Source organism: Somniosus microcephalus, chromosome 5 (assembly GCF_052327205.1).
Source record: "Somniosus microcephalus isolate GS21.2 chromosome 5, FLI_Smic_1.0, whole genome shotgun sequence".
Classification (NCBI taxonomy): Eukaryota; Metazoa; Chordata; class Chondrichthyes; order Squaliformes; family Somniosidae; genus Somniosus; species Somniosus microcephalus.
The window spans coordinates 8,802,838-8,829,204 of record NC_140991.1 but is presented as its reverse complement, the minus strand read 5'-3'; the positions used below and the strand labels follow the sequence as shown (position 1 = coordinate 8,829,204).

The 26,367-nt window shown below is 48.8% G+C and overlaps 1 protein-coding gene across 5 annotated transcripts in view; it reads left to right on the top strand.

The window, feature by feature from the left end:
- LOC147116858 (WD repeat-containing protein 97-like) overlaps positions 1-26,367 on the top strand; it is a 154,840-nt gene that overhangs the window by 89,254 nt on the left and 39,219 nt on the right. For all 5 annotated transcript variants that reach the window (XR_015078322.1, XM_085987268.1, XM_085987267.1 and 2 more), the window contains exons 12-13: positions 9,268-9,340; positions 22,813-22,968. Coding sequence is in view for 4 of the 5 variants with exons in the window: in XM_085987268.1 (XP_085843394.1) it covers positions 9,268-9,340; positions 22,813-22,968 (229 nt within the window). In the remaining variant the exon portion in view is untranslated. The remainder of the gene's footprint in view (positions 1-9,267; positions 9,341-22,812; positions 22,969-26,367) is intronic.

The window sequence follows — 26,367 nt, the reverse complement described above, 5'->3', positions numbered from 1 at the left end:
ATAATTTACAACAAATATATATTCCTCTAAGGCACAAAAACCCCACAGAAAAAGTGATCCAACCGTGGCTAACAAGAGAAGTTAAAGATAGTATTAGATCAAAGGAAGAGGCTTATAATGCTGCCAAAAAGAGTAGTAAGCCTGAGGATTGGGAGGATTTTAGAATTCAGCAAAGGAGGACCAAGAAATTGATAAAGAAAGGGAAAATAGAATAAGAGTAAACTAGCGAGAGACATAAAAAACACTGTGAAAGCTTCTATAGGTATGTAAAAAGGAAAAGATTAGCGAAAGTAAACGTGGGTCCCTTACAGGCTGAGACAGGAGAAATTATAATGGGGAATAAGGAAATGGCAGAGAAATTATTCACAGAAGAAGACGCAAAAACCTTTCCGGAAATAGTGGAGAACCAAGGGTCTAGTGAGAATGAGGAACTGAAAGAAATTAGTATTACTAAAAAAGTAGTACTGGAGAAATTAATGGGACTGAAAGCCGATAAATCACCTGCACCTGATGGCCTACATCCTAGGGTTTTGAAAGAGTTGGCTATAGACATAGTGGATGCATTGGTTGTCATCTTCCAAAATTCCATAGGTTCTAGAATAGTTCCCGCGGATTGGAAGGTAGCAAATGTAATCCCACTATTTAAGAAAGGAGGGAGAAAACGGGGAACTACAGACCAGTTAGACTGACATTAGTAGTAGGGAAAATGCTAGAATCTAATATTAGGGACATGGTAACAGGGCACTTAGAAAATAATAATAGGATTGGGCAGAGTCAACACGGATTTATGAAAGGGAAGTCGTGTTTGATGAATCTGTTAGAGTTTTTTGAGGTTGTAACTAGCAGAATAGATAAGGGGGAACCAGTGGATGTGGTGTATTTGGATTTTCAGAAGGCATTTGATAAGGTGCCACACAAGGTTATTAAACAAAATTAGGGCTCATGGGATTGGGGGTAATATACTAGCATGGATTGAGGATTGGTTAACGGACAGAAAACAGAGAGTAGGAATAAACGGGTCATTTTCGGGTTGGCAGGCTGTAACTAGTGGGGTACCGCAAGGATCAGTGCTTGGGCCTCAGCTATTCACAATCTACATCAATGATTTGGATGAGGGGACCAAATGTAATATATCCAAGTTTGCTGATGATACGAAGCTAGGTGAGAATGTAAGTTGTGAGGAGGATGCAAGGAGATATAGACAGGCTAAGTGAGTGGGCAAGAACATGGCAAATGGAATATAATGTGGGGAAATGTGAAGTTATCCACTTTGGTAGGAAAAATAGAAAAGCAGTTTTGGTCTCCTTGCCATAGAGGAAGGATATACTTGCCATAGAGGGAGTGCAACGAAGGTTCACCAGACTGATTCCTGGGATGGGGGGATTGTCCTATGAGGAGAGATTGAGTAGACTAGGCCTATATTCTCTAGAGTTTAGAAGAATGAGAGGTGATCTCATTGAAACATACAAAATTCTTACAGGGTTTGAGAGGGTAGATACAGGGAAGATGTTCCCCCTGGCTGGGGAGTCTAGAACCAGGAGTCACAGTCTCAGAATAAAGGGTCGGCCATTTAGGACTGAGATGAGGAGGAATCTCTTCACTCAGAGGGTGGTGAATCTTTGGAATTCTCTACCCCAGAGGGTTGTTGGTGCTGAGTCGTTGAGTATATTCAAGGTGTGGAGATGCCGGAGTTGGACTGGGGTGGACAAATGTAAGAAGTCACACAACACCAGGTTATAGTCCAACAGCTTTATTTGAAATCACAAGCTTTCGGAGCGCTGCTCCTTCTTCAGGTGAAGTGATTCACCTGAAGAAGGAGCAGCGCTCCGAAAGCTTGTGATTTCAAATAAAGCTGTTGGACTATAACCTGGTGTTGTGTGAGTATATTCAAGACAAAGATCGATAGATTTTTGAATATTAAGGGAATCAAGGGATATGGGGATAGTGCAGGAAAGTGGAGATGAGGTAGATGATCAGCCATGATCTTATTGAATGGCGGAGCAGGCTCGAAGGCCAAATGGCTGACTCCTGCTCCTATTTCTTATGTTCGTATGAGACGGACATGGATACTGAAAGAGAGAACTGTGGATGGAGGAAGGTCAATAATCATCATTCATCACCTCAGGATGTCACAGAGCGTTTCACAACCAACCACAGAACTTTTGAAGTGTAGTTACTGTTGTAATGTAGGAAACAAGGCAGTCAAAAACAGCAATGTGATAATGACCAGATCATCTGTTTTAATGATGTTGGTTGAGGGATAAATATTGGCCCAGAACACCAGGGATAACTCCCCTGCTCTTCTTCGAAATAGTGCCATGGAATGTTTTACGTCCACCTGAGAGGACAGATGGGGCCTCGGTTTTAACATCTTACCTGAAAGACGGCACCTCCGACAGTGCAGCTTTCCCTCCGTACTGACCCTCTGACATTTCAATGCTCCGTGAGTACTGCCCCTCCGACAGTGCAATGCTCCCTCAGTACCGCCCCTCCGACAGTGCAATGCTCCCTCGGTACTGCCAATCTGACAGTGCAGTGCTCCCTCAGTACTGCCCCTCCGACAGTGCAATGCTCCCTCAGTACTGCCCCTCCGACAGCGCTATGCTCCCTCAGTACTGCCCCTCCAACAGTGCAGCACTCCCTCAGTACTGACCCTCCGACAGTGCAGCGCTCCCTCAGTCCTGACCCTCCGACAGTGCAGCACTCCCTCAGTACTGCCCCTTTGACAGTGCAGCGCTCCCTCAGTACTGAACCGCTGACAGTGTAGCGCTCCCTCAGTACTGACCCTCAGACATTGCAGTGCTTCCTCAGTACTGTCCCTCAGACAGTGCGGCGCTCCCTCAGTATGGCCCCTGCGACAGTGGAGCGCTCCCTCAGTACTGACCCTCCTACAGTGCTGCGTTCCCTCAGTACTGACCCACCAACAGTGCAGCGCTCCCTCAGTACTGACCCTCCTACAGTGCTGCGTTCCCTCAGTACTGACCCACCAACAGTGCAGCACTCCCTCAGTACGGCCCCTCTGACAGTGGAGCGCTCCCTCAGTACTGACCCTCCTACAGTGCTGTGCTCCCTCAGTACTGCCCCTCCGACAGTGGAGCGCTCCCTCAGTGCTGCCCCTCCAACAGTGCAGCGCTCCCTCAGTACTGCCCCTCCAACAGTGCAGCGCTACGTCAGTACTGCCCCTCCGACAGTGCAGCGCTCTCTCAGTACTGAACCTCCCAACAGTGCAGCAGTACGTCAGTACTGCCCCTCCGACAGTGCGGCGCTCCCTCAGTACTGCCCCTCCGACAGTGCAGCACTCCCTCAGTACTGCCCCTCCGACAGTGCAGCGCTCCCTCAGTACTGCCCCTCCGACAGTGCAGGACCTCCTCTGGCGGCAGCACTGTGTAAAACCAGGAGCTGTTTAGGTTGCGGAATTTACCCTCCCCCTCAATCTCCCTCCACCTCTTCTCTTCAAGCACTGTCCTCTCCTTTCTCACTGAGTTGAAATCGAGATCCGGTGCCTCCCACTTTAACTCATTGTTTCCCGCAGCCGCAAAACTTACTTTCCTCCCGAATCAGTCAGATCCCAATCTGGATCTTCACTCCCTCAGAGCGGGGCTGGGATTCGGAGTTTGCGGTGTCAGGTGATCCTGTTTCGAACCTGTGCCCTGCCCACAAAAGGGATACCGCCAGTGCCCTTTCCCATTGTTCCTACAAGTCAACAACAAGAACTTGCCTTTATATAGCGTCTTTTACATCGTAAAACGTCCCAAGGTGCTTCACAGGAGTGATTATCGAACAAAATGTGACACCGAGCCACATAAGGAGATATTAGGACAGGAGACCAAATGCTTGGGCAAAGGGGCAGGTTTTAAGGAGCGTCTTAAAGGAGGAGAGAGAGGTAGAGAGGTTCAGGGAGGGAATTCCAGAGCTTAGGGCCTCGGCAGCTGAAGGTAAGACCGCCAATGGTGTAGTGAGTAAAATCGGGGATGGGCAAGAGACCAGAATTAGAGGAGCGCAGAGATCTCGGTGTGTTGTAGGGCTGGAGGAGGTTACAGAGATAAGAACATAAGAACATAAGAAATAGGAGCAGGAGTAGGCCAATCGGCCCCTCGAGCCTGCTCCGCCATGCAATAAGATCATGGCTGATCTGATCCTAACCGCCAATCTACTATCACAGAACCATCTCCTGAATCTAACAGAATTAGACACACGAAATAGGAGCAGGATCAGGGTACACGGCCCCTGGGCCCGCTCCGCTACCCACAGGGCCATGACCGATCCGAACCTAGACTCATGTCCAAATTCCTGCCCGCTCCCCATAACCCTTTATTCCCTTTACTTCTTGGAAACTGTCTATTTCTGTTTTAAATTTATGTAATGATGTAGCTTCTACAGCTTTTTGGGGCAGCATATTCCATGGACCCACCAGGGGGGCGAGGCCATGGAAGGATTTGAACACAAGGATGAGAATTTTTAAATTGAGGAGTTGCTGGACCGGGTGCCACTGTAGGTCAGCGAGCACAGGGGGTGATGGGTGAACGGGAGTTGGTGCGAGTTAGGATACGGGCAGTGAAGCTTTGGAGGAGCTGTAGTCAACAACAGGTGGTGTACATGCTGAATAGGAGACTAACGCTGCTCTCTTTAACCCAATAAGCTTCAGGGTGGATTGGTCGGAGGTAAGTTGCTTTACTGAGGTGCATGCTGGGTGGGGGAAGTGGTAATAATCGAGCAGGGTTACTGCACCTCTCACAAGAGAGAATGCAACCTGGAGCTCCTGGGTACCAAACCCCAATCACAGGCATCTACTGACTGTTACCATTCATAGAGATATACTGCACCGCCAGGGATCTACTCACTCTGGGAAGAGAGTTTTAGTTTTAAAAAGTGCGACTGCTTTAGAATGATACCAGCAGATTGCTCGTGGTATACACGTCGTAAGATAGGCTGTTAATAACATCAGGGGTGTTATCAGGGAAATGTGTGACAGGGATAGTGTTACAGGAAATAAACGTCACACTTGCAGGAAGTGCTGCTGTACGAAAGAAATATGTTAATGATAAAGTGCCCGGGGCCTGTTTATAAATATACAAGATGGCGGCCAAGTTGGGAGAGCAACTTCAGAAACTCACTCCACACTGCCACCAAGTGGCCAGAGCCCGCACAGCACCGTGACAGTTGACATAGCCAAATAGAATGAGAAATGGTAGACCTAACAATTTACAATGGTAAACGTTAACAGAAAAAAGTGACCAAAACTTGTGACAACAGGAGGTAAGGGTTGAGGAAAATAAGTGCGTGTCTTACACAAGAGTTTTAATATATAGAGGAATTTTTTTTATTGGATTGACCTAACCTGCGGCCATAAAGAGTAAGAAAAGAAAGGCTTGCATTTCTAAAGCGCCTATCACAACCTCAGGATGTTCCAAAGAACTTTACAGCCAATAGGAAGATAATGGCAGTACCCAGTGGACATACCCACAGAGTGCTGTTCTGCTGCTGCCTGGACATTTAACTGATTCAATATATCTTTACACTCCCTCTTGGAGTGGGCCTTTGGCGTAGCGGTAGCATCCCCGCCGCTATGCCAGAAGGCGTAGGGTTTCAAACCTCGCTCCAGACAGTCCCGGCAAGTGGAGTCGGAGCTCCGGCTCTAAATTCTGGGGTGACATCCAGTGGGATACTTGCGTCCGTGGGTGTGGGTGGCCGCCCCCCTCGTATGGGTTGTGGGAGCCCGTAAAACCCTCCCGCCATAGGACTAACCACCCTAATGGCTGGTACGAAGATGGTTACGGTCACGGAAGGAGCGTTAATCGCGGCCAGAAATCCTTCCACCACTTCATACATTTCCCCAAAGGGAACAGTATGAAGACATGTAGGCCCTTACACAACCTCAGAACATCCCACAGCGCTTTACAGCCAATTAAGTACTTTTGAAGTGTAGTCACTGCAGCCAAATTGCGCACAGCAAGCTCCCACAAACAGCAATGTAATAATGACCAGATCATCTGTTTTATTGATGTTGGTTGAGGGATGAATATTGGCCAGGACACCGGGGAGAACTCCCCCTGCTCTTCATGGGATCTTTTACATCCACCTGAGAGAGCAGAGGGAACCTCGGTTTAATGTCTCGTCCGAAAGATGGCACCTCCGACAGTGCAGCACTCCCTCAGTACTGCTCCTCCCGACAGTGCAGCACTCCCTCAGTACTGCCCCTCCAACAGTGCAGTGCTCCCTCAGTACTGCCCCTCAGTACTGCCCCTCCGTCTGTGCAGTACTCCCTCAATACTGCCCCTCCGACATTGCAGCGCTCCCTCAGTACTGACCTGCCAACAGTGCAGCACTCCCTCAGTACTGCCCCTCCGACAGTGCAGTGCTCCCTCAGTACCGCCCCTCCGACAGTGCTGCACTCCCTCAGTACTGCCCCTCTGACAGTGCAGCGCTCCCTCAGTATTGTCCCACCAACAGTGCAGCACTCCCTCAGTACTGCCCCTCCGACAGTGCAGCGCTCCCTCAGTACTGCCCCTCCGATAGTGCAGCGCTCCCTCAGTACTGCCCCTCCGACAGTACTGCCCCTCCAATAGTGCAGCGCTCCCTCAGTACTGCCCCTCCGACAGTGCAGCGCTCCCTCAGTACTGTCCCTCCGACAGTGCAGCATTCCCTCAGTACTGCCCCTCCGACAGTGCAGCGCTCCCTCAGTACTGCCCCTCCGACAGTGCGGCGCTCCCTCAGTACTGCCCCTCCAACAGTGCAGCGCTCCCTCAGTACTGCCCCTCCGACAGTGCAGCACCGCCTCAGTACTGCCCCTCCGACAGTGCGGCGCTCCCTCAGTACTGCCCCTCCGACAGTGCAGCACTCCCTCAGTACTGCCCCTCCGACAGTGCAGCACTCCCTCAGTACTGCCCCTCCGACAGTGCAGCACTCCCTCAGTACTGCCCCTCCGACAGTGCAGCACTCCCTCAGTACTGCCCCTCCGACAGTGCAGCACTCCCTCAGTACTGCCCCTCCGACAGTGCAGCGCTCCCTCAGTACTGCCCCTCCGACAGTGCAGCACTCCCTCAGTACTGCCCCTCCGACAGTGCAGCACTCCCTCAGTACTGCCCCTCCGACAGTGCAGCGCTCCCTCAGTACTGCCCCTCCGACAGTGCAGCGCTCCCTCAGTACTGACCCTCCGACAGTGCAGCACTCCCTCAGTACTGCACTGGAGTGTCAGCCTGGATTATGGGCTTGAGTCTCTGGAATGGGACTTGAAACCATGACCTTCTGACTCAGAGCCTAGAGTGCTCCCACTGAGCCAGGGCAAACAAAAGGGAATATTTTGAACAGAGCGAACCTTAAACAGAAAATTGGCGGTTTACATTGGGATGAAACAAATAGGGAAAATAAACAAACAATGACGTCCTTCTATACAAAGAGAAAATACTGCGGATGCTGGAAAACTGAAATAAAAACAGAAAATGCTGGAGATACTCAGCAGGTCAGGCAGCATCGGTGAAGAGAGAAACAGAGTTAACGTTTCAGGTCGATGACCTTTCGTCAGAACTGGAAAAAAGCAGGAAATGGAACAGATTTTAAAACAAGTTTAGGGGCTGGGAAATGGGGGAGGGGATGAAAGAACAAAAAGGAAGGTCTGTGATAGGATAGAAGGCAGGAGAGGTTAAGAGACATTAAGAGATATTCAAGGCAAGAGGAGATGGTAATGGGGCAGGTTAAGAAACAAAGGATGGCTCGAGATGAAGTATAAATTGCGCTGGTAGAATGAAAGACAGCTGCCATGTGGGAGAGAAGAACAGGCGGCACAAACAAAAAGTGTGGATAATAAATATATATATGATAGGGGCCGGGGTTATGGTCTGAAATTGTTGAACTCTATGTTGAGTCCAGAAGGCTGTAAAGTGCCTAATCGAAAGATGAGGTGCTGTTCCTCGAGCTTACACTGAGCTTCCGAGGAACACGGCAGCACGGTGGCATAGTGGTTAGCACTGTTGCCTCACAGCACCATAAGACCCGGGTTCGAATCCGGCCTCGGGCGACTGTCTGTGTGGAGTTTGCACATTCTCCCCGTGTTTGCGTGGGTTTCCTCCGGGTGCTCCGGTTTCCTCCCACAGTCCAAAGATGTGCGGGTTAGGTTGATTGGCTATGATAAATTGACCCTTAGTGTTAGGGGATTAAATACCTGGGGTTACAGGGATAGGGTGGGATATGTGTTGGTGTAGGGGTTACGGGGATCGGGTGGGATATGTGTCGGTGCAGGCTCGATGGGCCGAAATGGCCTCTATCTGCACTGTGGGGTTTCTGTGATTCTGTGAATGCAAGAGGCCGAGGACGGTGAGGTCTGAGTGGGAGTGGAGTGGTGAATTAAAGTGACAGGTGACCGGAAGCTCGGGGTCACCCTTACGGACTGAACGGAGGTGTTCTGCAAAGCGGTCACCCAATCTGCGTTTGGTCTCCCCAATGTAGAGGAGACCGCATCGTGAGCAGCGAAAACAGTGTACTAAACTGCAAGAAGTACAAGTAAATCACTTTCACCTGGAAGGGGTGTTTGGGGCCCTGGACAGTGGGAAGGGGGGAGGTATAAGGGCAGGTGTTGCATCTCCTGCGTTTACACGTGAAGGTGCCGGGCGAAGGGGAAGGGGTGTTGGGGGTGATAGATGAGTGGACCAGGGTGTCGCGGAGGGAGCAGTCTCTTCGGAATGCTGAAAGGGGAGGTGAGGGGAAGATGACATCCTTCTGTTGATTGTCAACTGTGGCTCAGTGGGTAGCACACTCACCTCTGAGTCAGAAGGTTGTGGGTTCAAATCCCACTCCAAGGGACTTGAACACATAAAGCTAGGCTGACACTCCAGTGCAGTACTGAGGGAGCGCTGCACTGTCGGAGGTGCCGTCTTTCGGATGAGATGTTAAATCGAGGTTCCGTCTGCTCTCAGGTGGACGTAAAAGATCCCATGGCACTATTTTGAAGAAGAGCAGGGGAGTTCTCCCCAGTGTCCTGGCTATTAGTTATCCCTCAATCAACATCACTGAAACAGATGATCTGGTCATTATCACATTGCTGTGTGTGGGAGCTTGCTGTGCGCAAATGGGCTGCCGCGTTTCCCACATTACAACAGTGACTACACTTCAAATGTACTTCATTGGCTGTAAAGCGCTTTGGGATGTCCGCTGGTTGTGAAAGGCGCTATTGAAATGCAAGACTTTCTTTTTCTTTTTGATTGTCAGAATCTTCACTCCACTTATGGCTTCCATGAGGGATTTTAATGTTATATTTCTGTTCCCGATCTTTAGTACGGAACATTCCCTGATCGTGTCGGATGAACCGGATGAAGACTCCATGAAAAAGCATGAACAATTGAAAGAGGTAAATTCGGGGAATCTCCGTATTCCCACACGGTTGCGAATATTAAAGCAGTGTGTGTTTTGTTTTATGAGCCACTCGTTAGGGACTGTCCCCTGAAAAGTGGATCCTGGATTTGAATCCAGCTCGGATTAACGAGCTGTGCGGGCCCTGTGAGCAGATCCCTCTCCGCCTCCGCCTCATTCCTCACGCCCACAAGGCACAGCCTGGGTGAGTCGGGACCTCGCGTGTAGCATCAGCCTGCCGCTGGTAACAATACAAACCACTGGCCAGGGCTCAGCTGGAGCATTGTGGACACTTCAGGAAGGATGTAGAGGCCTCAGAAAGGGTGCAGAGGAGGTTTACCAGGATGTTACCAGGGGTTGAGGGCCGGGGAGAGGTTGGAAAAGTTCGGACTGTTCCCCTTGGAACAGAGAAGGTTAAAAGGTGACCTAATAGAGGTCTTCAAGATGATGAGCGGTTTTGATAGTGATAAGAACATAAGAAGTAGGAGCAGGAGTAGGCCATACGGCCCCTCGGCCCTACTCCGCCATTCAATAGGATCATGGCTGATCCGAATCTAGACTCACGCCCACTTCCCTGCCCTCTCCCCGTAACCCCTAATTCCCTTATCTGCTAGGAAAATGTCTATCTCCATTTTAAATTTATTTAATGTTGCAGCTTCCACAGCTCTCTGGGGTAGCAAATTCCATAGATTTACTACCCTCTGAGTGAAGAAGTTTCTCCTCATCTCAGTTTTGAAAGGGCAGCCCCTTATTCTAAGATTATGCCCCCTAGTTCTAGTCTCACCCATCAGTGGAAACATCCTCAGCGCATCCACCCGATCAAGCCCCCTCACAATCTTATATGTTTCGATAAGATCGCCTCTCATTCTTCTGAACTCCAATGAGTAGAGTCCCAACCTACTCAACCTTTCCTCATACGTCAACCCCCTCATCTCTGGAATCAACCGAGTGAACCTTCTCTGAACCGCCTCGAGAGCAAGTATATCTTTTCTTAAATATGGAAACCAAAACTGCACGCAGTATTCCAGGTGTGGCCTCACCAATACCCTGTATAACTGCAGCAAGACTTCCCTGTTTTTATACTCCATCCCCCTTGCAATAAAAGCCAAGATTCCATTGGCCTTCCTGATCACCTGCTGCACCTGCATACTAACCTTCTGTGTTTCATGCACCAGGACCCCCAGATCCCTTTGTACTGTAGCACTTTGCAGTTTCTCTCCATTTAGATAATAACTTGCTCTTTGATTTTTTCTGCCAAAGTGCATAACCTCACACTTTCCAACATTATATTGCATCTGCCAAATCTCTGCCCACTCACTTAGCCTGTCTATGTCCTTTTGCAGGTTTTTTATGTCCTCCTCACTCACTGCTTTCCCTCCCATCTTTGCATCGTCGGCAAACTTGGATATGTTGCACTCGGTCCCTTCCTCCAAATCGTTAATATAGATTGGAAAGAGTTGGGGACCCAGCACTGACCCCTGCGGAACACCACTAGTTACTGATTGCCAGCCCGAGAACGAACCATTTATCCCAACTCTTTGTTTTCTGTTAGATAGCCAATCTTCCACCCATGCCAGTATATTACCCCCAATCCCGTGATTTTTTATCTTGATCAGTAATCTTTTGTGTGGAACCTTGTCAAATGCCTTTTGGAAGTCCAAATACACTACATCCACTGGTTCCCCTTTATCCACCCTGTATGTTACATCCTCAAAGAATTCGAGCAAATTTGTCAAACATGACTTCCCCTTCGTAAAACCATGCTGACTCTGTCCTATTAAATTGTGTTTATCCAAATGCTCTGTTACTGTTTCCTTAATAATGGACTCCAACATTTTGCCAACCACAGATGTTAGGCTAACTGGTCTATAGTTTCCAGCTTTTTGTCTACTTCCCTTCTTAAATAAGGGTGTTACATTAGCAGTTTTCCAATCTGCCGGGACCTTTCCTGAGTCCAGGGAGTTCTGGAAAATGATCAGCAATGCATCCACAATCCCTACCGCCACTTCTCTCAAGACCCTAGGATGTAGGCCATCAGGTCCGGGGGATTTATCCGCCTTAAGTCCCATTATTTTACTGAGTACCATCTCCTTAGTGATTTTAATCGTGTTTAGCTCCTCCCCCCCCCCCCCATTGTTTGTCCAGCGTTGGGATATTTTTAGTGTCCTCTACTGTAAAGACTGATACAAAATATTTGTTCAGCGTCTTTGCCATCTCCATGTTCCGCACCACTAGTTTCCTGGTCCCATCCTCTAAGGGACCAACGTTCACTTTAGCCACCCTTTTTCTTTTTATATAGCTGTAGAAACTCTTGCTATCTGTTTTTATATTTTTTGCGAGTTTACTTTCATAATCTATCTTCCCTTTCTTAATTAATCTTTTAGTTATTGTTTGCTGGCTTTTAAATGCTTCCCAATCTTCTATCCTCCCACTAGATTTGGCTACTTTATATGCCCTTGTTTTCAGTCGAATACTATCCTTTATTACTTTACTAAGCCACGGATGGCTGTCTTTTCTTTTACTCCCCTTTTTCCTCAGTGGAATATATTTATCTTGAAAGATGTGAAATATCTCCTTGAATGTAGACCACTGCTCTTGTACCGTCTTACACTTTAATCTGTTTTCCCAGTCCACTTTAGTCAATTCTACTCTCATACCTTCATAGTCTCCTTTATTTAAGCTTAGTATTTAAGCTGGTTTGAGATCCAACTCTCTCACCCTCAAACTGAATTTGGAATTCAACCATATTATGGTCACTCATTCCAAGGGGATCCTTTACTAGGACATTTTTTATTAATGCTGTCTCATTACACAGGACCAGATCTAAGATTGCCTGCCCCCTGGTTGGTTCAGTTACATACTGCTCAAGGAACCCGTCCCTAATACACTCTATGAACTCTTCCTCAATGCTGCCATGCCCAATTTGATTAGTCCAGTCAATATGAAAGTTAAAATCCCCCATGATTATAGCTGTTCCCTTATTACAAGCCCCAACTATTTCCTGATTTACACTCCGACCAACAGAGTTGCAACTGTTAGGAGGCCTATAGACTACGCCCACTAGTGACTTTTTCCCCTTATTATTCCTTATCTCCACCCAAACTGTTTCACTATCCTGATCCTTTGACCCAATATCATTTCTGACTATTGCAGTGATTCCATCCTTGATTAACATAGCAACCCCACCTCCCTTTCCTTCCTGTCTGTCCTTCCTAATTGTCAAATACCCTTGTATGTTTAGTTCCCAGTCATGATTATCTTGCAGCCATGTTTCCGTAATGGCCACCAGATCATACCCATGTGTAGTTATTTGCACCGTCAACTCGTCAATTTTGTTACGAATGCTGCGTGCATTCAGATAAAGAACTTTCAAATACGTTTTCTGACAATTTATTCCTGCTTTTACCCCTTTTACTACTTTACCTTTATCATTATACATTCTGTCCCTTCCTGACACGCTCTGGTTTTTAATTCCCCCACTGCTACCTTGCTCTATTGCCTTCTCCGCTGTCATTTTTATTTTTTGCTCTCTTAAAACCTCCCCCCCACTAATTAGTTTAAAGCCCTCTCTACAGCCCTAGTTATTCGATTCACCAGGATTCTAGTCCCAGCACTGGCTAAGTGAAGTCCGTCCCAACGGAACAGCTCTCTCCTGTCCCAGTACTGATGCCAGTGTCCCAGGAAGCAAAACCCATTTCTCCCACACCAGTCTTTGAGCCACGCATTTAACTCTCTAATTTTAGTTACCTTAGCCAAATTTGCACGTGGCTCAGGTAGTAATCCAGAGATTATTACCCTTGTGGTTCTGCTTTTTAATTTGGCCCCTAGCTGCTCAAACTCCCTCAGCAGAGCCTCCTTCCTTGTCCTATCTATGTCGTTGGTACCAACATGGACCACGACAAATAGATCCTCCCCCTCCCACTCCAAGTTTCTCTCCAGCCCAGAGGAGATGTCCTTAACCCTGGCAACGGGCAGGCAACACAGCCTTCGGGACTCTTGCTCTCGGCTGCAAAGAACTCTATCTATCCCAATTCACAATTCACAATTCAAATCGCTTTATTGGCATGATAAGTTACATCTTATGTTGCCAAAGCATCAAAATACATTTATGGTTTAGCACATAAACGCAGTTCTATTCATACAGTGTATAAACAGGTATATCCCTGAGTGTATAAATATACATTCGCATTGTTTATATATATTCTTTTCTTAGTTTACTGGTTGTCCCTCTGTTCATGGCAAGCTGTAACATAGTGTGCCGCCAGTGTTACACAGCTTCTCTCCTCTCCCAGTAGGAATGGGAGTTTTTGGTTGTCATTCAGATTTCTGAAATCAGGGCATATTTGTGAGAATTTTTGGTAGAAATTCTCCCTGATGCCCTGATATTTTCCACAGGCTGTGAGGAAGTGCATCTCTGTCTCCACTACTCCCTGACTGCAGTGAGAGCATATCCTGTCTTCTCTTGGCAGCCTGGTCTGCCTGTGTCTGCCTTTTTCGATCGCTAGGCTATGTTCGCTAAGTCTGTACCTTGTCAAGGTTCTTCTCAGTTTGTTATCCTTTACCATGGTCAGGTAATCAGCTATGTTGTATTGTCTGTTTAGGGCCAAGTAGCAATTGAGTTTGCTTTGGGTTTTTGTTGTTTCTGCCCAATATGTCAGATATTTTTCCTTTTGCTTAGCGACGATTGTGTTGGGTCGAATTCTTTGTGTTACCCTGTCACTGTCCTGGGGCTGGTTATTGTTAGTATTGTTAGTAGTTACTTCACTGAGTCCCAGGACTAGTTGACTGAGGGTATTCTTCTTTATGGTCAGCTCTTGGCATTTCAGGGCGTCGTAGTGATAGCATTGGGGATTGCTCATTTGTAGGTGATTCCAAAATTTGGTGGCTCTTTTTTGGATAGTGATTATTAATGGATATTGGCCTAGTTCCGCCCTGCATGCATTGTTTACTGTTTTCCTTTGAGTCCGGAGGATACTTTTACAGAATTCTGCATGTAGGATCTCAATTGGGTGTTTGTCCCATTTTGCAAATTCTTGTTGAGTTAGCGGTCCCCATACCTCACTGCCATAGAGTGCAATTGGTTCAATTACTGATTTGAAAATTTTGAGCCAAATGCTAATTGGGATTTCTATTTGGATTGATTTTTTGATGGCATAGAAAGCCCTTCTTGCTTTCTCTTTCAGTTCATTCACAGCCAGTTTGAAGTTTCCCGTAGAACTGATTTTTAAGCCCAAGTATGTGTAGTTAGTGGTTTGTTCAATTTTGGTTGTTCCTACTGTGAAATTTATTTTGGGTCCCTGATGTTTGGATCTTTGCTGGAACACAAGGACTTTGGTTTTTTGGGGATTTATTTTCAGGGCCCAAGTCTGGCAGTACGACTCCAGCAGGTCCAGGTTCTGCTGTAGCCCCTCTTTAGTTGGTGACAGCAGAACCAGGTCGTCTGCATAGAGGAGGAATTTAACCTTGGATTCATATAGGGTGAGGCCGGGTGCTGTAGATTGTTCAAGTAGTTTTGCCAATCCATTTATGTAAATATTAAAGAGTGTCGGTGAGATTGGCGAGCCCTGCGTCACCCCCCGCCCCTGTGAGAAGTATTTTGTTTGTCTCCAATTTTAACTGCACATTTGTTGTTTGTATACATTGATTTAATTACATCATATGTTTTCCCTCCTACCCCGCTTTCGATAAGTTTCAGGAATAAACCGTCATGCCAGATGGAGTCGAAAGCCTTCTGGAAATCTACAAAGCATGCGTAGATTTTGCTTTTGTTATGGTGAACGTGTTTGTCAATTAGGGTCTGTAGGGTGAAGATATGATCGGATGTTCTATAGTTTGGCAGGAATCCAATTTGGCTTTTACTCAAGACATTGTGCTCCTCAAGGAAGTTTATAAGTCTTTTGTTTATGATGCTACAGAATACCTTCCCCAGGTTACTGTTTACACAGATGCCTCGATAGTTGTTTGGGTCGATTTTGTCCCCACTTTTGTATATGGGCGTTATGAGTCCTTTGTTCCAGATATCAGGGAAATAACCGACACTCAGAACCAAGTTGAAGAGTTTTAGGATAGCCAGTTTCATTTTGTTGTCTGTGTATTTAATCATCTCGTTTAGTATGCCGTCTGTCCCGCAGGCTTTTCCTGGTCGCAGGTCCTTGAGTTTTTCAAGAAGTTCTTTTTCTGTTATTATGGCGTCTAGCGGGTTTTGGTTATCTTTTATGGCCATTTCTAGCTTTTCCAGTTTTTTGCATATTTGGTGTTGCTCTGGTCTTAGTGTGTTTTTCTGGTATAATTTTTCAAAGTGGTTTACCCATGTGTCCCCATTTTGAATGGCCAAATCGTCGTGTTGTTTTTTGTGTAGTGTTTTCAAGTTTTCCCAGAAACAATTGGAATCAATGAATTCCTCCATGGAGCTGAGTGTATTCTTAATATATTGCTCTTTTTTGGTTCTGAGTGTGTTTCTGTATTGTGTTAGTGTCTGACAATAAGTAAGGCGTAGTTCCTCGTTTTCTGGATGTCTGTGTTTTTGGTTTGATATTTTTCTAAGTTTTTTCCTCATGTTATGGCAATCTCGGTCAAACCATTTTTCATAGTTTTTTGTTTTGGGTTTGTTCTTGCGAGCTTTCAAGTTTGCATTTGTTGCCAAATTATCAAAAATATTGTTTAGTTTACTAACTGCCCGGTTTACGCCTTCTTTATTGTGAGTGTATATGTTATCCAGAAAGGTGTCTAAGAGAGCTTGAGTTGATGCATTGCTAATTGTTTTCTGGTATTTTTCCGTGTCGTTTTTGGCCCATCTGTACGATTTTTTGGTGTTGTACAGTTTACTGGGTTGTGTTTCTATGTTGTTTGTTTCTGTCTTTTTGAGGAACATAGTAATTTGACTGTGATCTGACAGTGTTGTTTGTGGTTTGACTGTGAATGCTCTGAAAGAGGATGGGTCTAAGTCTGTAATCATATAGTCTACTGTGCTGCAGCCAAGGGGTGAGCAATAGGTCGATCTTCCTAGGAGGTCTCCTATGAACCTACCATTGACAATGTACAGACCCAGGTTTCGACAGAGCTGTAGTAGCTGTTTTCCGTTGGTATTTGACTGCTTGTCGCAGTTATGCCTGTATGGAAGGGAAGGGATGTCAAAGTGGTTATTCCCGAAAACGTAATTGTTTCCCTGATTATTGGTGAAGTCTGGTTCTTCGCCCGTTCTTGAATTGAGGTCCCCACAGATCAACACGTTCCCCTGGGCCTGGTATTGGATAATTTCCCCCTCCATGTTGGAGAAGGTGTCCTCTTTAAAGTACGGGGAATCGATTGGAGGGATATAAAGTGCGCAAATGTAAACATCTTGGGTGTTTGAGATAATCTCCCTCTCAAGTTTGAGCCACATATGGTTTTCGCCCTTTTTTATAAATTTGATGTAATTCTTAAGTTCTGTTTTAAACCAGATCAGTATGCCTCCGGAGTCTCTGCCTTGGGTTACACTTGGTAATTTATTGGAGGGGACCACCAGCTCAGTGTACCCTTGGGGACCAACAGTGTGTCCTTTTCCTTTATACCAAGTTTCCTGTAAGATGATAATATCTAGGTCTTTAGTTTCATCTATGAACTCTGGGGTCCTACTTTTCACTTCTCGCACTGAAGAGCGTAGACCTTGGATATTCCAGGTCGAAATATATAAGGATTTCATGTTAAGTTTGATCTTTTACTATGATAGGTTAAAGAGTGGTACGTGTTTGTCGTGTCTAAGTGTGGGGAAAAAAAAGATCACTTCAGTTGTCTATAAAAGTTAATACAATTTGGTTACAGTTCTTTCTATTAATTAGTCCTTGATCCATAAGGCGGAAGCAGATGCTGCTGCACATCTGCTTATTGTCTCTTAATGGATTGTTTCTGTCTGAGGTATTGCGTACGTCCTGTGCATCTCTCCCTCTGTCTGGCTGGGAGCGGTCCTATTCCCCTGTGGGACAGGAGTGGTGCAGGTCTGATATTGTTGTTTTGCATGGGGATCCTCTCTGGTCTCGGTTGGTGTGTTGGTGGTCCTTGTAGTGTTCCTGATATGTACCCCGCTGATCTCTGGTGGTCGGGGGGGGGTCCTCTTGGAGTCTGGGTATGGACCCGGTTAAAAGCGACGTCCTTCAGGGCTTTAGCAAAGATCGATATTCTTTGCCTTTAGATGTGGACGTGGTCGTAAAGACATTCCTCATCGAGGGTGGGGTGTTGGGCCAGGTGTACGTTGTGGTTTGATTCGCATTCTGTTGCTATGCTGGCATTTATCTCATGAATTGTGTTGTTGTTGAAGTCTGTTCTCGGCAATATTGTGGAAACAGTGATTCTAGTGTTTGGAAATGTACTGCTTGCCTTCCTAATCATTGCTCTGAGCGATGTTGCTACTTCTTTCTGTTGGGTCTTTAGGTCATTTGTGCCCGTGTGTATTATTATGTGTTGGGGGGAGCCTAATCTGGCTTTGGTCAGCCATCCCATGGCTCTGTTTGTTGTTGGGCACCAGATCTTTTCTACTTTACTTCTAGGGAATAGCTTTTTCTCCCATAGAAATTTCCCATTTGAGTCTATGAGTATTACGACGTCAGCCTTGTTTGTGTTTACTGTCTGGTGGCTTTCGCTTGGACTCATAGTGTGTGTGCTGGGCTGGGGTGTCTGGTGTTTGCGTACCTCTTGTGAGCGGCTCGCTTGTGGTTCCACGGTGGTGGGGGAAGATTGCGAATCAGTATGCTGGTCGGTCTGTGTGGCACCCCTTGTATTGTGTGTCTGTTGCTTTTGTTCCGTGTGGGAGTGCAGCCGTTCCGTCCGGCTCTGTCTTGTCTTATCTCTAGCCTCTGGTTGCTGGTCTAATGGTGTTATCTCTCCTCTATGGCTCTCTTCTTTTTCCTGCAGCTCTTTCACCTGATTCCTAAGTAGATTCACCTGGTTCTCAAGTAGCTTCAGCTCTCTCTTGTGTCTCTCCCTCTCCTGATTTTGATCGTCATTCATTTTGAGGAACTCCTCTCTAAGTTTAACCATCTGTATCTCTAATTGATTAAATTTATCTTTTGGTTGTATCTGGCTGTGTGATCCCGGGGTATGTGTCTGGTCGGCCCTGGAAGGCTCACTCACTTCCTGGCTATGCTGCTCTTCTCTTGGTGAGCTGGGAATGGTAGGGGGACTATGTGTGGCTTCCTCCCTGGTAGTTATGCTGGGGTTTGTCAGTTGTATCGTGTGGCTGTGGTTCCCCGGGGTTAGTGTCTGGTTTGAACTGTGTGGCTCGTTCACCTCCTGACCAGGCAGATTTTCTCCTGGTAAGTTGTCAATGTTGGGGGGAGTGCGGGCCACTCTGGGGCTGTTCCTTCCTCCTTAGTTAATCTTTTCAGTGTCCTGAAGGCCGTTGCAAATTTGTCGAGGTTGCCTTGCACTAATATTGTTCTGGTATTGTACGCGTTGACCGTCGTGGTTGAACTGTCTCCTGGTGTGTTAATTTTCATTATGGACCCATTTGCGGTATTTTCTAGCTTAACATTGGTATAGTGTGATTTTATTGCTGTGATCCAAGCCGCTGGCTGATCTGAGTAGAAAATGAGGTTACTTTTTGTCCCATTGTTGTAACAGTCAGCAAAAAGTGTTTCTGGTTTTTCTCTCATCTGCTCATGCTTGATCGCTTTTATAGCTTTTTTTGCGGTGTTGGGGGGAATCTGGAAGCGGGGCTGTTGTGGATCTTCTGATTCGCTCATTTTTGGTAAAGTATTGTTGATCTTAGAATAAGCTTTTCTGGGGCCCCGGGTTTGGTGTTTCCCTCTCCCTGTTCGCGAACTTTCCCGGTCCCCCTCTCCGACCCCGTGGTCCCTGGGCCTCGGCTTCTGGGTTCACCCTTCTCAGGTCTGGGTCTGTGAGCCGCTGTTTCCCGGTGCCTTCGGGCTGTTCCCCTCCCCCTCAGAGGTCTCTGTGCCTCTGTCTCGGCCTGGCTCCTCGGGCCTTTCCCTGGCTTCAGTCTCCCTCCCTGGGCCCTGTACTCACAGTCTTGGTTTGCTTCTGGAAGCCTTCTGGTTGCTTCCCTTCTCCTCAGAGGTCTCTGGGCCTGGCTCCTCGGGCCTTTCCCGGGCTTTCTATCCCAGCCGCCGCTCGGGCTGTGCCTCGTTCGCCGTTCGGGTGCTGGACTGCGGTCGTCGCTCGGGTGCTGGACTGCGGCCGTCGCTCGGGTGCTGGACTGCGGCCGCCGCTCGGGTGCTGGACTGCGGTCGTCGCTCGGGTGCTGGACTGCGGCCGCCGATCGGGCCGTGTCTCGTTCGCCGCTCGGGCTCCCCGAGTCACCTCGTTCCAGCTGCCGCTGCGTCTCCGTGCGGCCTCCCCGATTCGCCTCGTTTCCCGAAGCGGCCTCCCCGAGTCTCCTCGCTCCAGCTGCCGCTGCGTCTCCGTGCGGCCTTCGCCGAGTCACCGCGCCTCGGTTCCCGATGCGGCCGAGTCACCTCGCTTCTGCTGCTGCTGTGGCCCCGTGCGGCCGCTGTTCTTTGGTTTGTATATTTTTTTTCCCTTATTTCTTTTTTTCTTTGGCTTTTTTTTTTCTAATTTCCTCTGGGTTTTTTTTTCCTTTGGTGGTCTCTTTGGTGGTCTTTTCCTTCCTTACTTAATCTAGACTAAACTAAACTTAAACTTAACTAAACAAAACTAAACTAACTTAACTAGAACTAAATTTAACTTTAAAACCTTTTTAAACTTGAAATGAACCTTTTTTTCCCCACTTTAAACACTAAAAACACTAAAAATTCAGCAGCCCATCTTCAGCGTGTGTATTCACTCTGTCTGGCTGTCTGGCTCTCTCACTGTCCCCTAACGATACTATCCCCTACCACTACAACACTTCTTTTAACTCCCCCCACTTGAATGGCCCCCCGCTCCACGGTGCTGTGGCCAGGTTGCTCATCCTCCCCGCAGTCCCCGTTCCCATCCTCACAGGGAGTAAGAGCCTCAAGCCTGTTGGACAAGAGCAAGGGCTGCGGCTCCTCCAACACTACCTCCTGGATCCCCGTACCTGCCTCACTTCTAGTCACACCATCCTGACCCTGGCCACGGACTACATCTGAATTAATTAATCTAATTGGTGTGACTACCTCCTGATACACAGGCCTAGAAATTCGGTGGGCTTTGCACCCAGTTACAGCCCAAAGAGGGCTTCTGCGCCAGTAGGGGTGGTAGCGCTGATTTTGAGGGCCGTGGTAATGGCGGCGGTAGCCGGTAGCGCTGCGCCGGCACCGATGACGTCATCGGTGTGCGCAGTGCCCCGGTTCCGCCCCGCTACCGCCCCGACCCCCATCTTCAGTAGCGGCCGCCTCTTCCGTGGCGGCCGCTAACAACATCGGGAGACCGGGTCCTTACTGCAGCCTTAGTGGGGCGCTTTAAGGTGGAGGTGCGGCCGGCCGCTTTTTCGGCGGCTGCCTGCCCGCACCTCCTTCCCTGGCCTCCTCCACCCCCCCCCGGCTGGTTTCCGTGGAGCCCGGCACTTCTCCGTTGTGCCGGGCTCTTTTGCCGGCACTCGCGATCGGGGCTCCGGCCGTTGCAGGCACCTCCCCCTTAAGAGAAAGAGGAGGCCTGCAGTACCGCAGCCTGCCGCACCGCATCGGGTGGCGCTGCGGCACCGGGAGCGCTGAAATTCACTTTCAGCGCCCCAAGCGGGGGCGGGCACACCCTGGAACAGCGCCCGGTTCCGCCTTGGGGCGCTAAAAGTGAATATGGGACGGGCGCAACTGGCTCCGCAGCCAGCGCAAAATTTTCGGCGCAAACGAGCTGGCGGGGCTATACCCAATTTCTAGGCCACAGAGTCCTCCTCGCTGATGTGTCTCAGTGTTTGAAGCTCGGACTCCAGCTCTTCAACACGGAGCCGGAATTCCTCGAGCAGCCAACACTTACTGCAAATGTGATCACCGTGAGCATCAATGGTGTCCACCAGCTCCCACATATTGCAGCAGCAACACATCACCTGATCTCCTATTCTATGTAATTAATTAAATTTATTAATATTATTTTTACATACCCTCTACTCCGATTCTAGATGATGAATATCGCACCTTAGAAACTATAAACCACAGAGTTTAAGCTTAAAAAAGAGAGAAATACTTACCAACCAATCACTTACCCGCTTTCTGGTGACGTCACACTTGGATTACTTTTTACCAGAGGTCATGGATTTGAAATCATTGGTGAAAAATCTAGAGGGGCGATGAGGAGCAATCTTTTCACTGAGTTGTTGGGATCGGGAACGCTCGACCTGAAAAGTTGGTGGAAGCTGATTCCAGCAATAATTTTAAGAGGGAGTTGGACGGGTCCTTGAGGATGAGGAACTCGCAGGGTTACGGACAAACAGCGGGGGGTGGGACTGAGCACGACGGCTCTTTCAAAGAGCCAGCACAGGCACGATGGGCCGAATGGCCTCCTTCTGTAACAAAGCTGGTCTCAGTAAAAGTGGCCATGAAACTACTGGATTGTCGTAAAAACCCATCCGGTTCACTAATGACATTTAGGGAAGGAAACCTGCCGTCCTTACCTTGCCGATATAGAATCATAGAATGGTTACAGCACAGAAGGAGGCCATTTGGCCCGTCAAGCCCGTGTCGGCTCTCTGCAAGAGCATTTCAGCTAGTCCCATTCCCCCATTCTTTCTCCGTAGCCCTGCAAAATTTTTTTCCTTCAGGCACTTATCTAATTCCCCTTTGAAAGCCATGATTGAATCTGCCTCCACCACCCTTTCAGGCAGTGCATTCCGGATCCTAACTGTTAATGAATCTTATGATCTATGAAGAAAGACTCATGAAATAACACTGGACGTCCAGCTGGTGGCGCCGTCTAAGGAGTATAAATACTCGGGCATGGGCCCAGCTTGCCAGGACATTTTGTAAGACAGGAACTAGTGAAGTACAACTAGACCTCCATGTTCTGAAACAAGTTGATTAAAGCCTTGCTTTATGCTCGAACCAAGTGCGTAGTGAGTGTTATTACGTCACTAACCACTCAACTTGTGACTCCAGTCCCATGCCACTGTGGTTGACTCTTAACTGCCATCTGAAGTGGCCCAGCAAGACATTCAGTTGTATCAAACAGATACCAGTGGTTTAAGTAGAAGGCCCACCATCACCTCCTCAGGGCAACTGGACTGAAGATCTTCTCCTGCTACTATTTAAAATATTCTTGGGATGTGGGCGTCGCTGGCAAGGCCAGCATTTATTGCCCATCCCTAATCGCCCTTGAGAAGGTGGTGGTGAGCCGCCTTCTTGAACTGCAGTCCGTGTGAATGAAGGTACTCCCACAGTGCTGTTAGGGAGGGAGTTCCAGGATTTGGACCCAGTGACGATGAAGAAACGGCCGATATACTTCTAAGTCAGGATGTTGTGTGACTTGGAGAGGAACTTGGAGGTAATGCTGATTCTATGTACCTGCTGCCTTTCTTTCTGTTGTTAGTGCTGCCTGATACCCTCTGACCTCTCTCCTCTACCCCAGGCGTATGCCTTGCTGGCTGCGAGAGAGGAGGAAATCCTTCTGATCCAGCGCGGGGAGCTCAAGAGCAGGAGGAAGGCTCCACGTACAAAGGAAACCCAGCAAGAGGGCTTCAGAAGATACATGCAGCTGTTCTACATCGAGACTCCCAGGATCGAGGTCAGCATCCGGCCACGTCTCACTGACACCCCCTCGGAACAGGGGGGCACATTCCCCCCGGAACAGGGGAGCACAGTCCCCTCGGAACAGGGGGGCACAGATCCCGGAACAGGGGGGCACAGACCCCGGAACAGGGGGGCACAGTCCCTGGAATAGGGGGGCACAGTCCCTGGAATAGGGAGGCACAGACCCCGGAATAGGGAGGCACAGACCCCGGAATAGGGAGGCACAGACCCCGGAACAGGGGGGGCACAGACCCCGGAACAGGGGGACACAGTCCCTGGAACAGGGTGACAGAGTCCACGGAATGGGGGGGGGTGCACAGTCCCCCCAAAACAGGGGAGCACAGACCTCGGAACAGGGGGGCACAAACCACGGAATGGGGGGGGCACATCCCTGGAACAGGGGGCACAGTCCCCCCAAAACAGGGGGGCACAGATCCCGGAACAGGGGGGCACAGACCCCGGAACAGGGGGGCACAGTCCCTGGAATAGGGAGGCACAGACCCCGGAATAGGGAGGCACAGACCCCGGAACAGGGGGGGCACAGACCCCGGAACAGGGGGACACAGTCCCTGGAACAGGGTGACAGAGTCCACGGAATGGGGGGGGGGTGCACAGTCCCCCCAAAACAGGGGAGCACAGACCTCGGAACAGGGGGGCACAAACCACGGAATGGGGGGGGCACATCCCTGGAACAGGGGGCACAGTCCCCCCAAAACAGGGGGGCACAGATCCCAGAATGGGCAGGGGGGCACAGTCCCACAGAACGGGGGACACAGGCAATAAAAAACAGGGTTGAGACTGCATTGTGTCTGTGTAACTCTGTCAATGTCTCTCTCTGTGTCTGTGCTTGTGACTGCGTCTGTGCTGTATCTGCGTCTGTGCTGTGTCTACATCTGTGCTATGTTGGCTGTGTCTGCGTTTGTGCCTCTGTCTGTGTTTCGGTCTGTGTTTGTGTCGTGTAACCTGCCACCGGGATTCGATAAGGTGCCATGTAAAAGGTTGTTAAGCAAGATAAGGGCACATAGGGTTGGGGCAAGGTATTAGCATGGATAAATGATTGGTTAATGGACAGAAAACAGAGTAGGGATAAACAGGTCATTTTCGAGTTGACAGGCTGTAACTAGTGGGGTGCCGCAAGGATCAGTGTTGGGGCCTCAGCTATTTACAATCTATATTAATGACCTAGATGAAGGGACCGAGTGTAATGTATCCAAGTTTGCTGATGATACAAAGCTCGGTGGGACAGTAAGCTGTGAGGAGAACACACAGTCTGCAAAGGATATAGATAGGTTAAGTGAGTGGGCAGTAAGGTGGCAGATGGAGTATAATGTGGAAAAATGTGTGAGGTTATTCACTTTGGTAGAATCTTTTTTAAATGGTGAGAAACTATTAAATGTTGGTGTTCAGAGAGATTTGAATATCCTCGTACAGGAAACACAGAAAGTTAGCATGCAGGTACAGCAAGCAATTAGAAAGGCAAATGGTACGTTGGCCTTTATTGCAAAGGGGCTGGAGTATAGAGTAAGGAAGTCTTACTACAATTGTACAGGGCCTTGGTGAGACCACACCTGGAGCACTGTGCACAGTTCTGGTCTCCTTATCTAAGGAAGGATATACTTGCCTTGGAGGCGGTGCAACGAAGATTCACTAGATTGATTCCTGGGATGAGAGGGCTGTCCTATGAGGAGAGATTGTGTAGAATGGGCCGATACTCTCTGGAGTTTAGAAGAATGAGAGGTGATCTCACTGAAACATACAAGATTCTGAAGGGGATTGACAGGGTAAATGCTGAGAGGTTGTTTCCCCAGGCTGGAGTGTCTAGAACTAGGGGGCATAGTCTCAGGATAAGGGGCGGCCTTTTAAGACTGAGATGAGGAGGAATTTCTTCACTCAGAGGATTGTGAATCTTTGGAATTCTCTGCCCCAGAGGGCTGTGGATGCTGAATCGTTGAGTATATTCAAGGCTGAGATCGATAGATTTTTGGACTCCAGAGGAAACAAGGGATATGGGGATCGGGCGGGAAAGTGGAGTTGAGGTTGAAGAACAGCCATGATCTTATTGAATGGCGGAGCAGGCTCGAGGGGCCGTATTTATGTTCTTATGGAATGGGGTCGAGTGAGAGATGCAAAGGGAAGCTGGTGGAAGCTTTCACCAGAAATGTTCATCTCCTCTTTCTCTCTTTTGTCTTGCTGTCTCTCTCTGTGTCTCTATCTCCCTTTCTCTCTCTCTGCCTCGCTTTCTCTGCCTGTGACTTTCTTTCTCTCTCTCCTTCTCTCTCTTTGTCTCTGTCTCTCTTTCTCCCCTCTCTTTCTCTCTCACTGTTATTCTGTCATTCTCTGTGTCTTTCTCTCTCTCTCTGTCTCTACCTCGCTCTCTCTCTCCCTTTCCCTGTCTCTCCCTCTTTTTCTCTTTCTCCCTTATTTCTCTCAGGTACTGTGGATGCTGGGGATTAATTGGAGCTTTCGAGACTGAGATGGATGATCTCCTCCTGACCTGCTGTGCATTTCCAGCATTTCTTTGATTCCACGGTCAAAGTAAATTGTAGAATAGTGATTCCTTCTCTTGAGCTTACTTGAAAAATCCCACTTGCTCCTGAAGAGGGAATGAGATGTGTTGGTATCAGAACCCCCGTTACAGAGACTGTGGCCCCGATATTCACGGGGAGGGTGTGGGGGAGCACAGGGAAAACCTAGAAAGACTGGGACACGAAGGCCCTGCTGAACTTGACGGGAATTGTCCCCGGCAATCGGGAAGGGAAAGGACGGAGATCGGGGCTTGGGGGGGAAGAGAGGGGCGATTGGGAGGGGGAAAGGCTGGAGATTGGGGCTTGGGGGGGAAGAGAGGGGCGATTGGGAGGGGGAAAGGCTGGAGATCGGGGCTTGGGGGGGAAGAGAGGGGCGATCCGGAGGGGGAAAGGCTGGAGATCGGGGCTTGGGGGGAAGAGAGGTGCGATTGGGAGGGGGAAAGGCTGGAGATCAGGGCTTGGGGGGGAAGAGAGGGGCGATCCGGAGGGGGAAAGGCTGGAGATCGGGGCTTGGGGGGAAGAGAGGTGCGATTGGGAGGGGGAAAGGCTGGAGATTGGGGCTTGGGGGGAAGAGAGGGGCGATTGGGATGGGGGAAGGCTGGAGATCGGGGCTTGGGGGGAAGAGAGGAGCGATTGGGATGGGGGAAGGCTGGAGATCGGGACGTGGGAGGGAAGAGAGAGGCGATCGGGAGGGGGGAAGGCTGGAGATCAGGGCTTGGGGGGAAGAGAGGGGCGATCGGGAGGGGGAAAGGCTGGAGATCGGGGCTTGGGGGGAAGATAGGGGCGATTGGGATGGGGGAAAGGCTGGAGATCGGGGCTTGGGATGCTGTGATCGCGGCGGGGGGGGGCGGAGATAGACCGCGATTGGA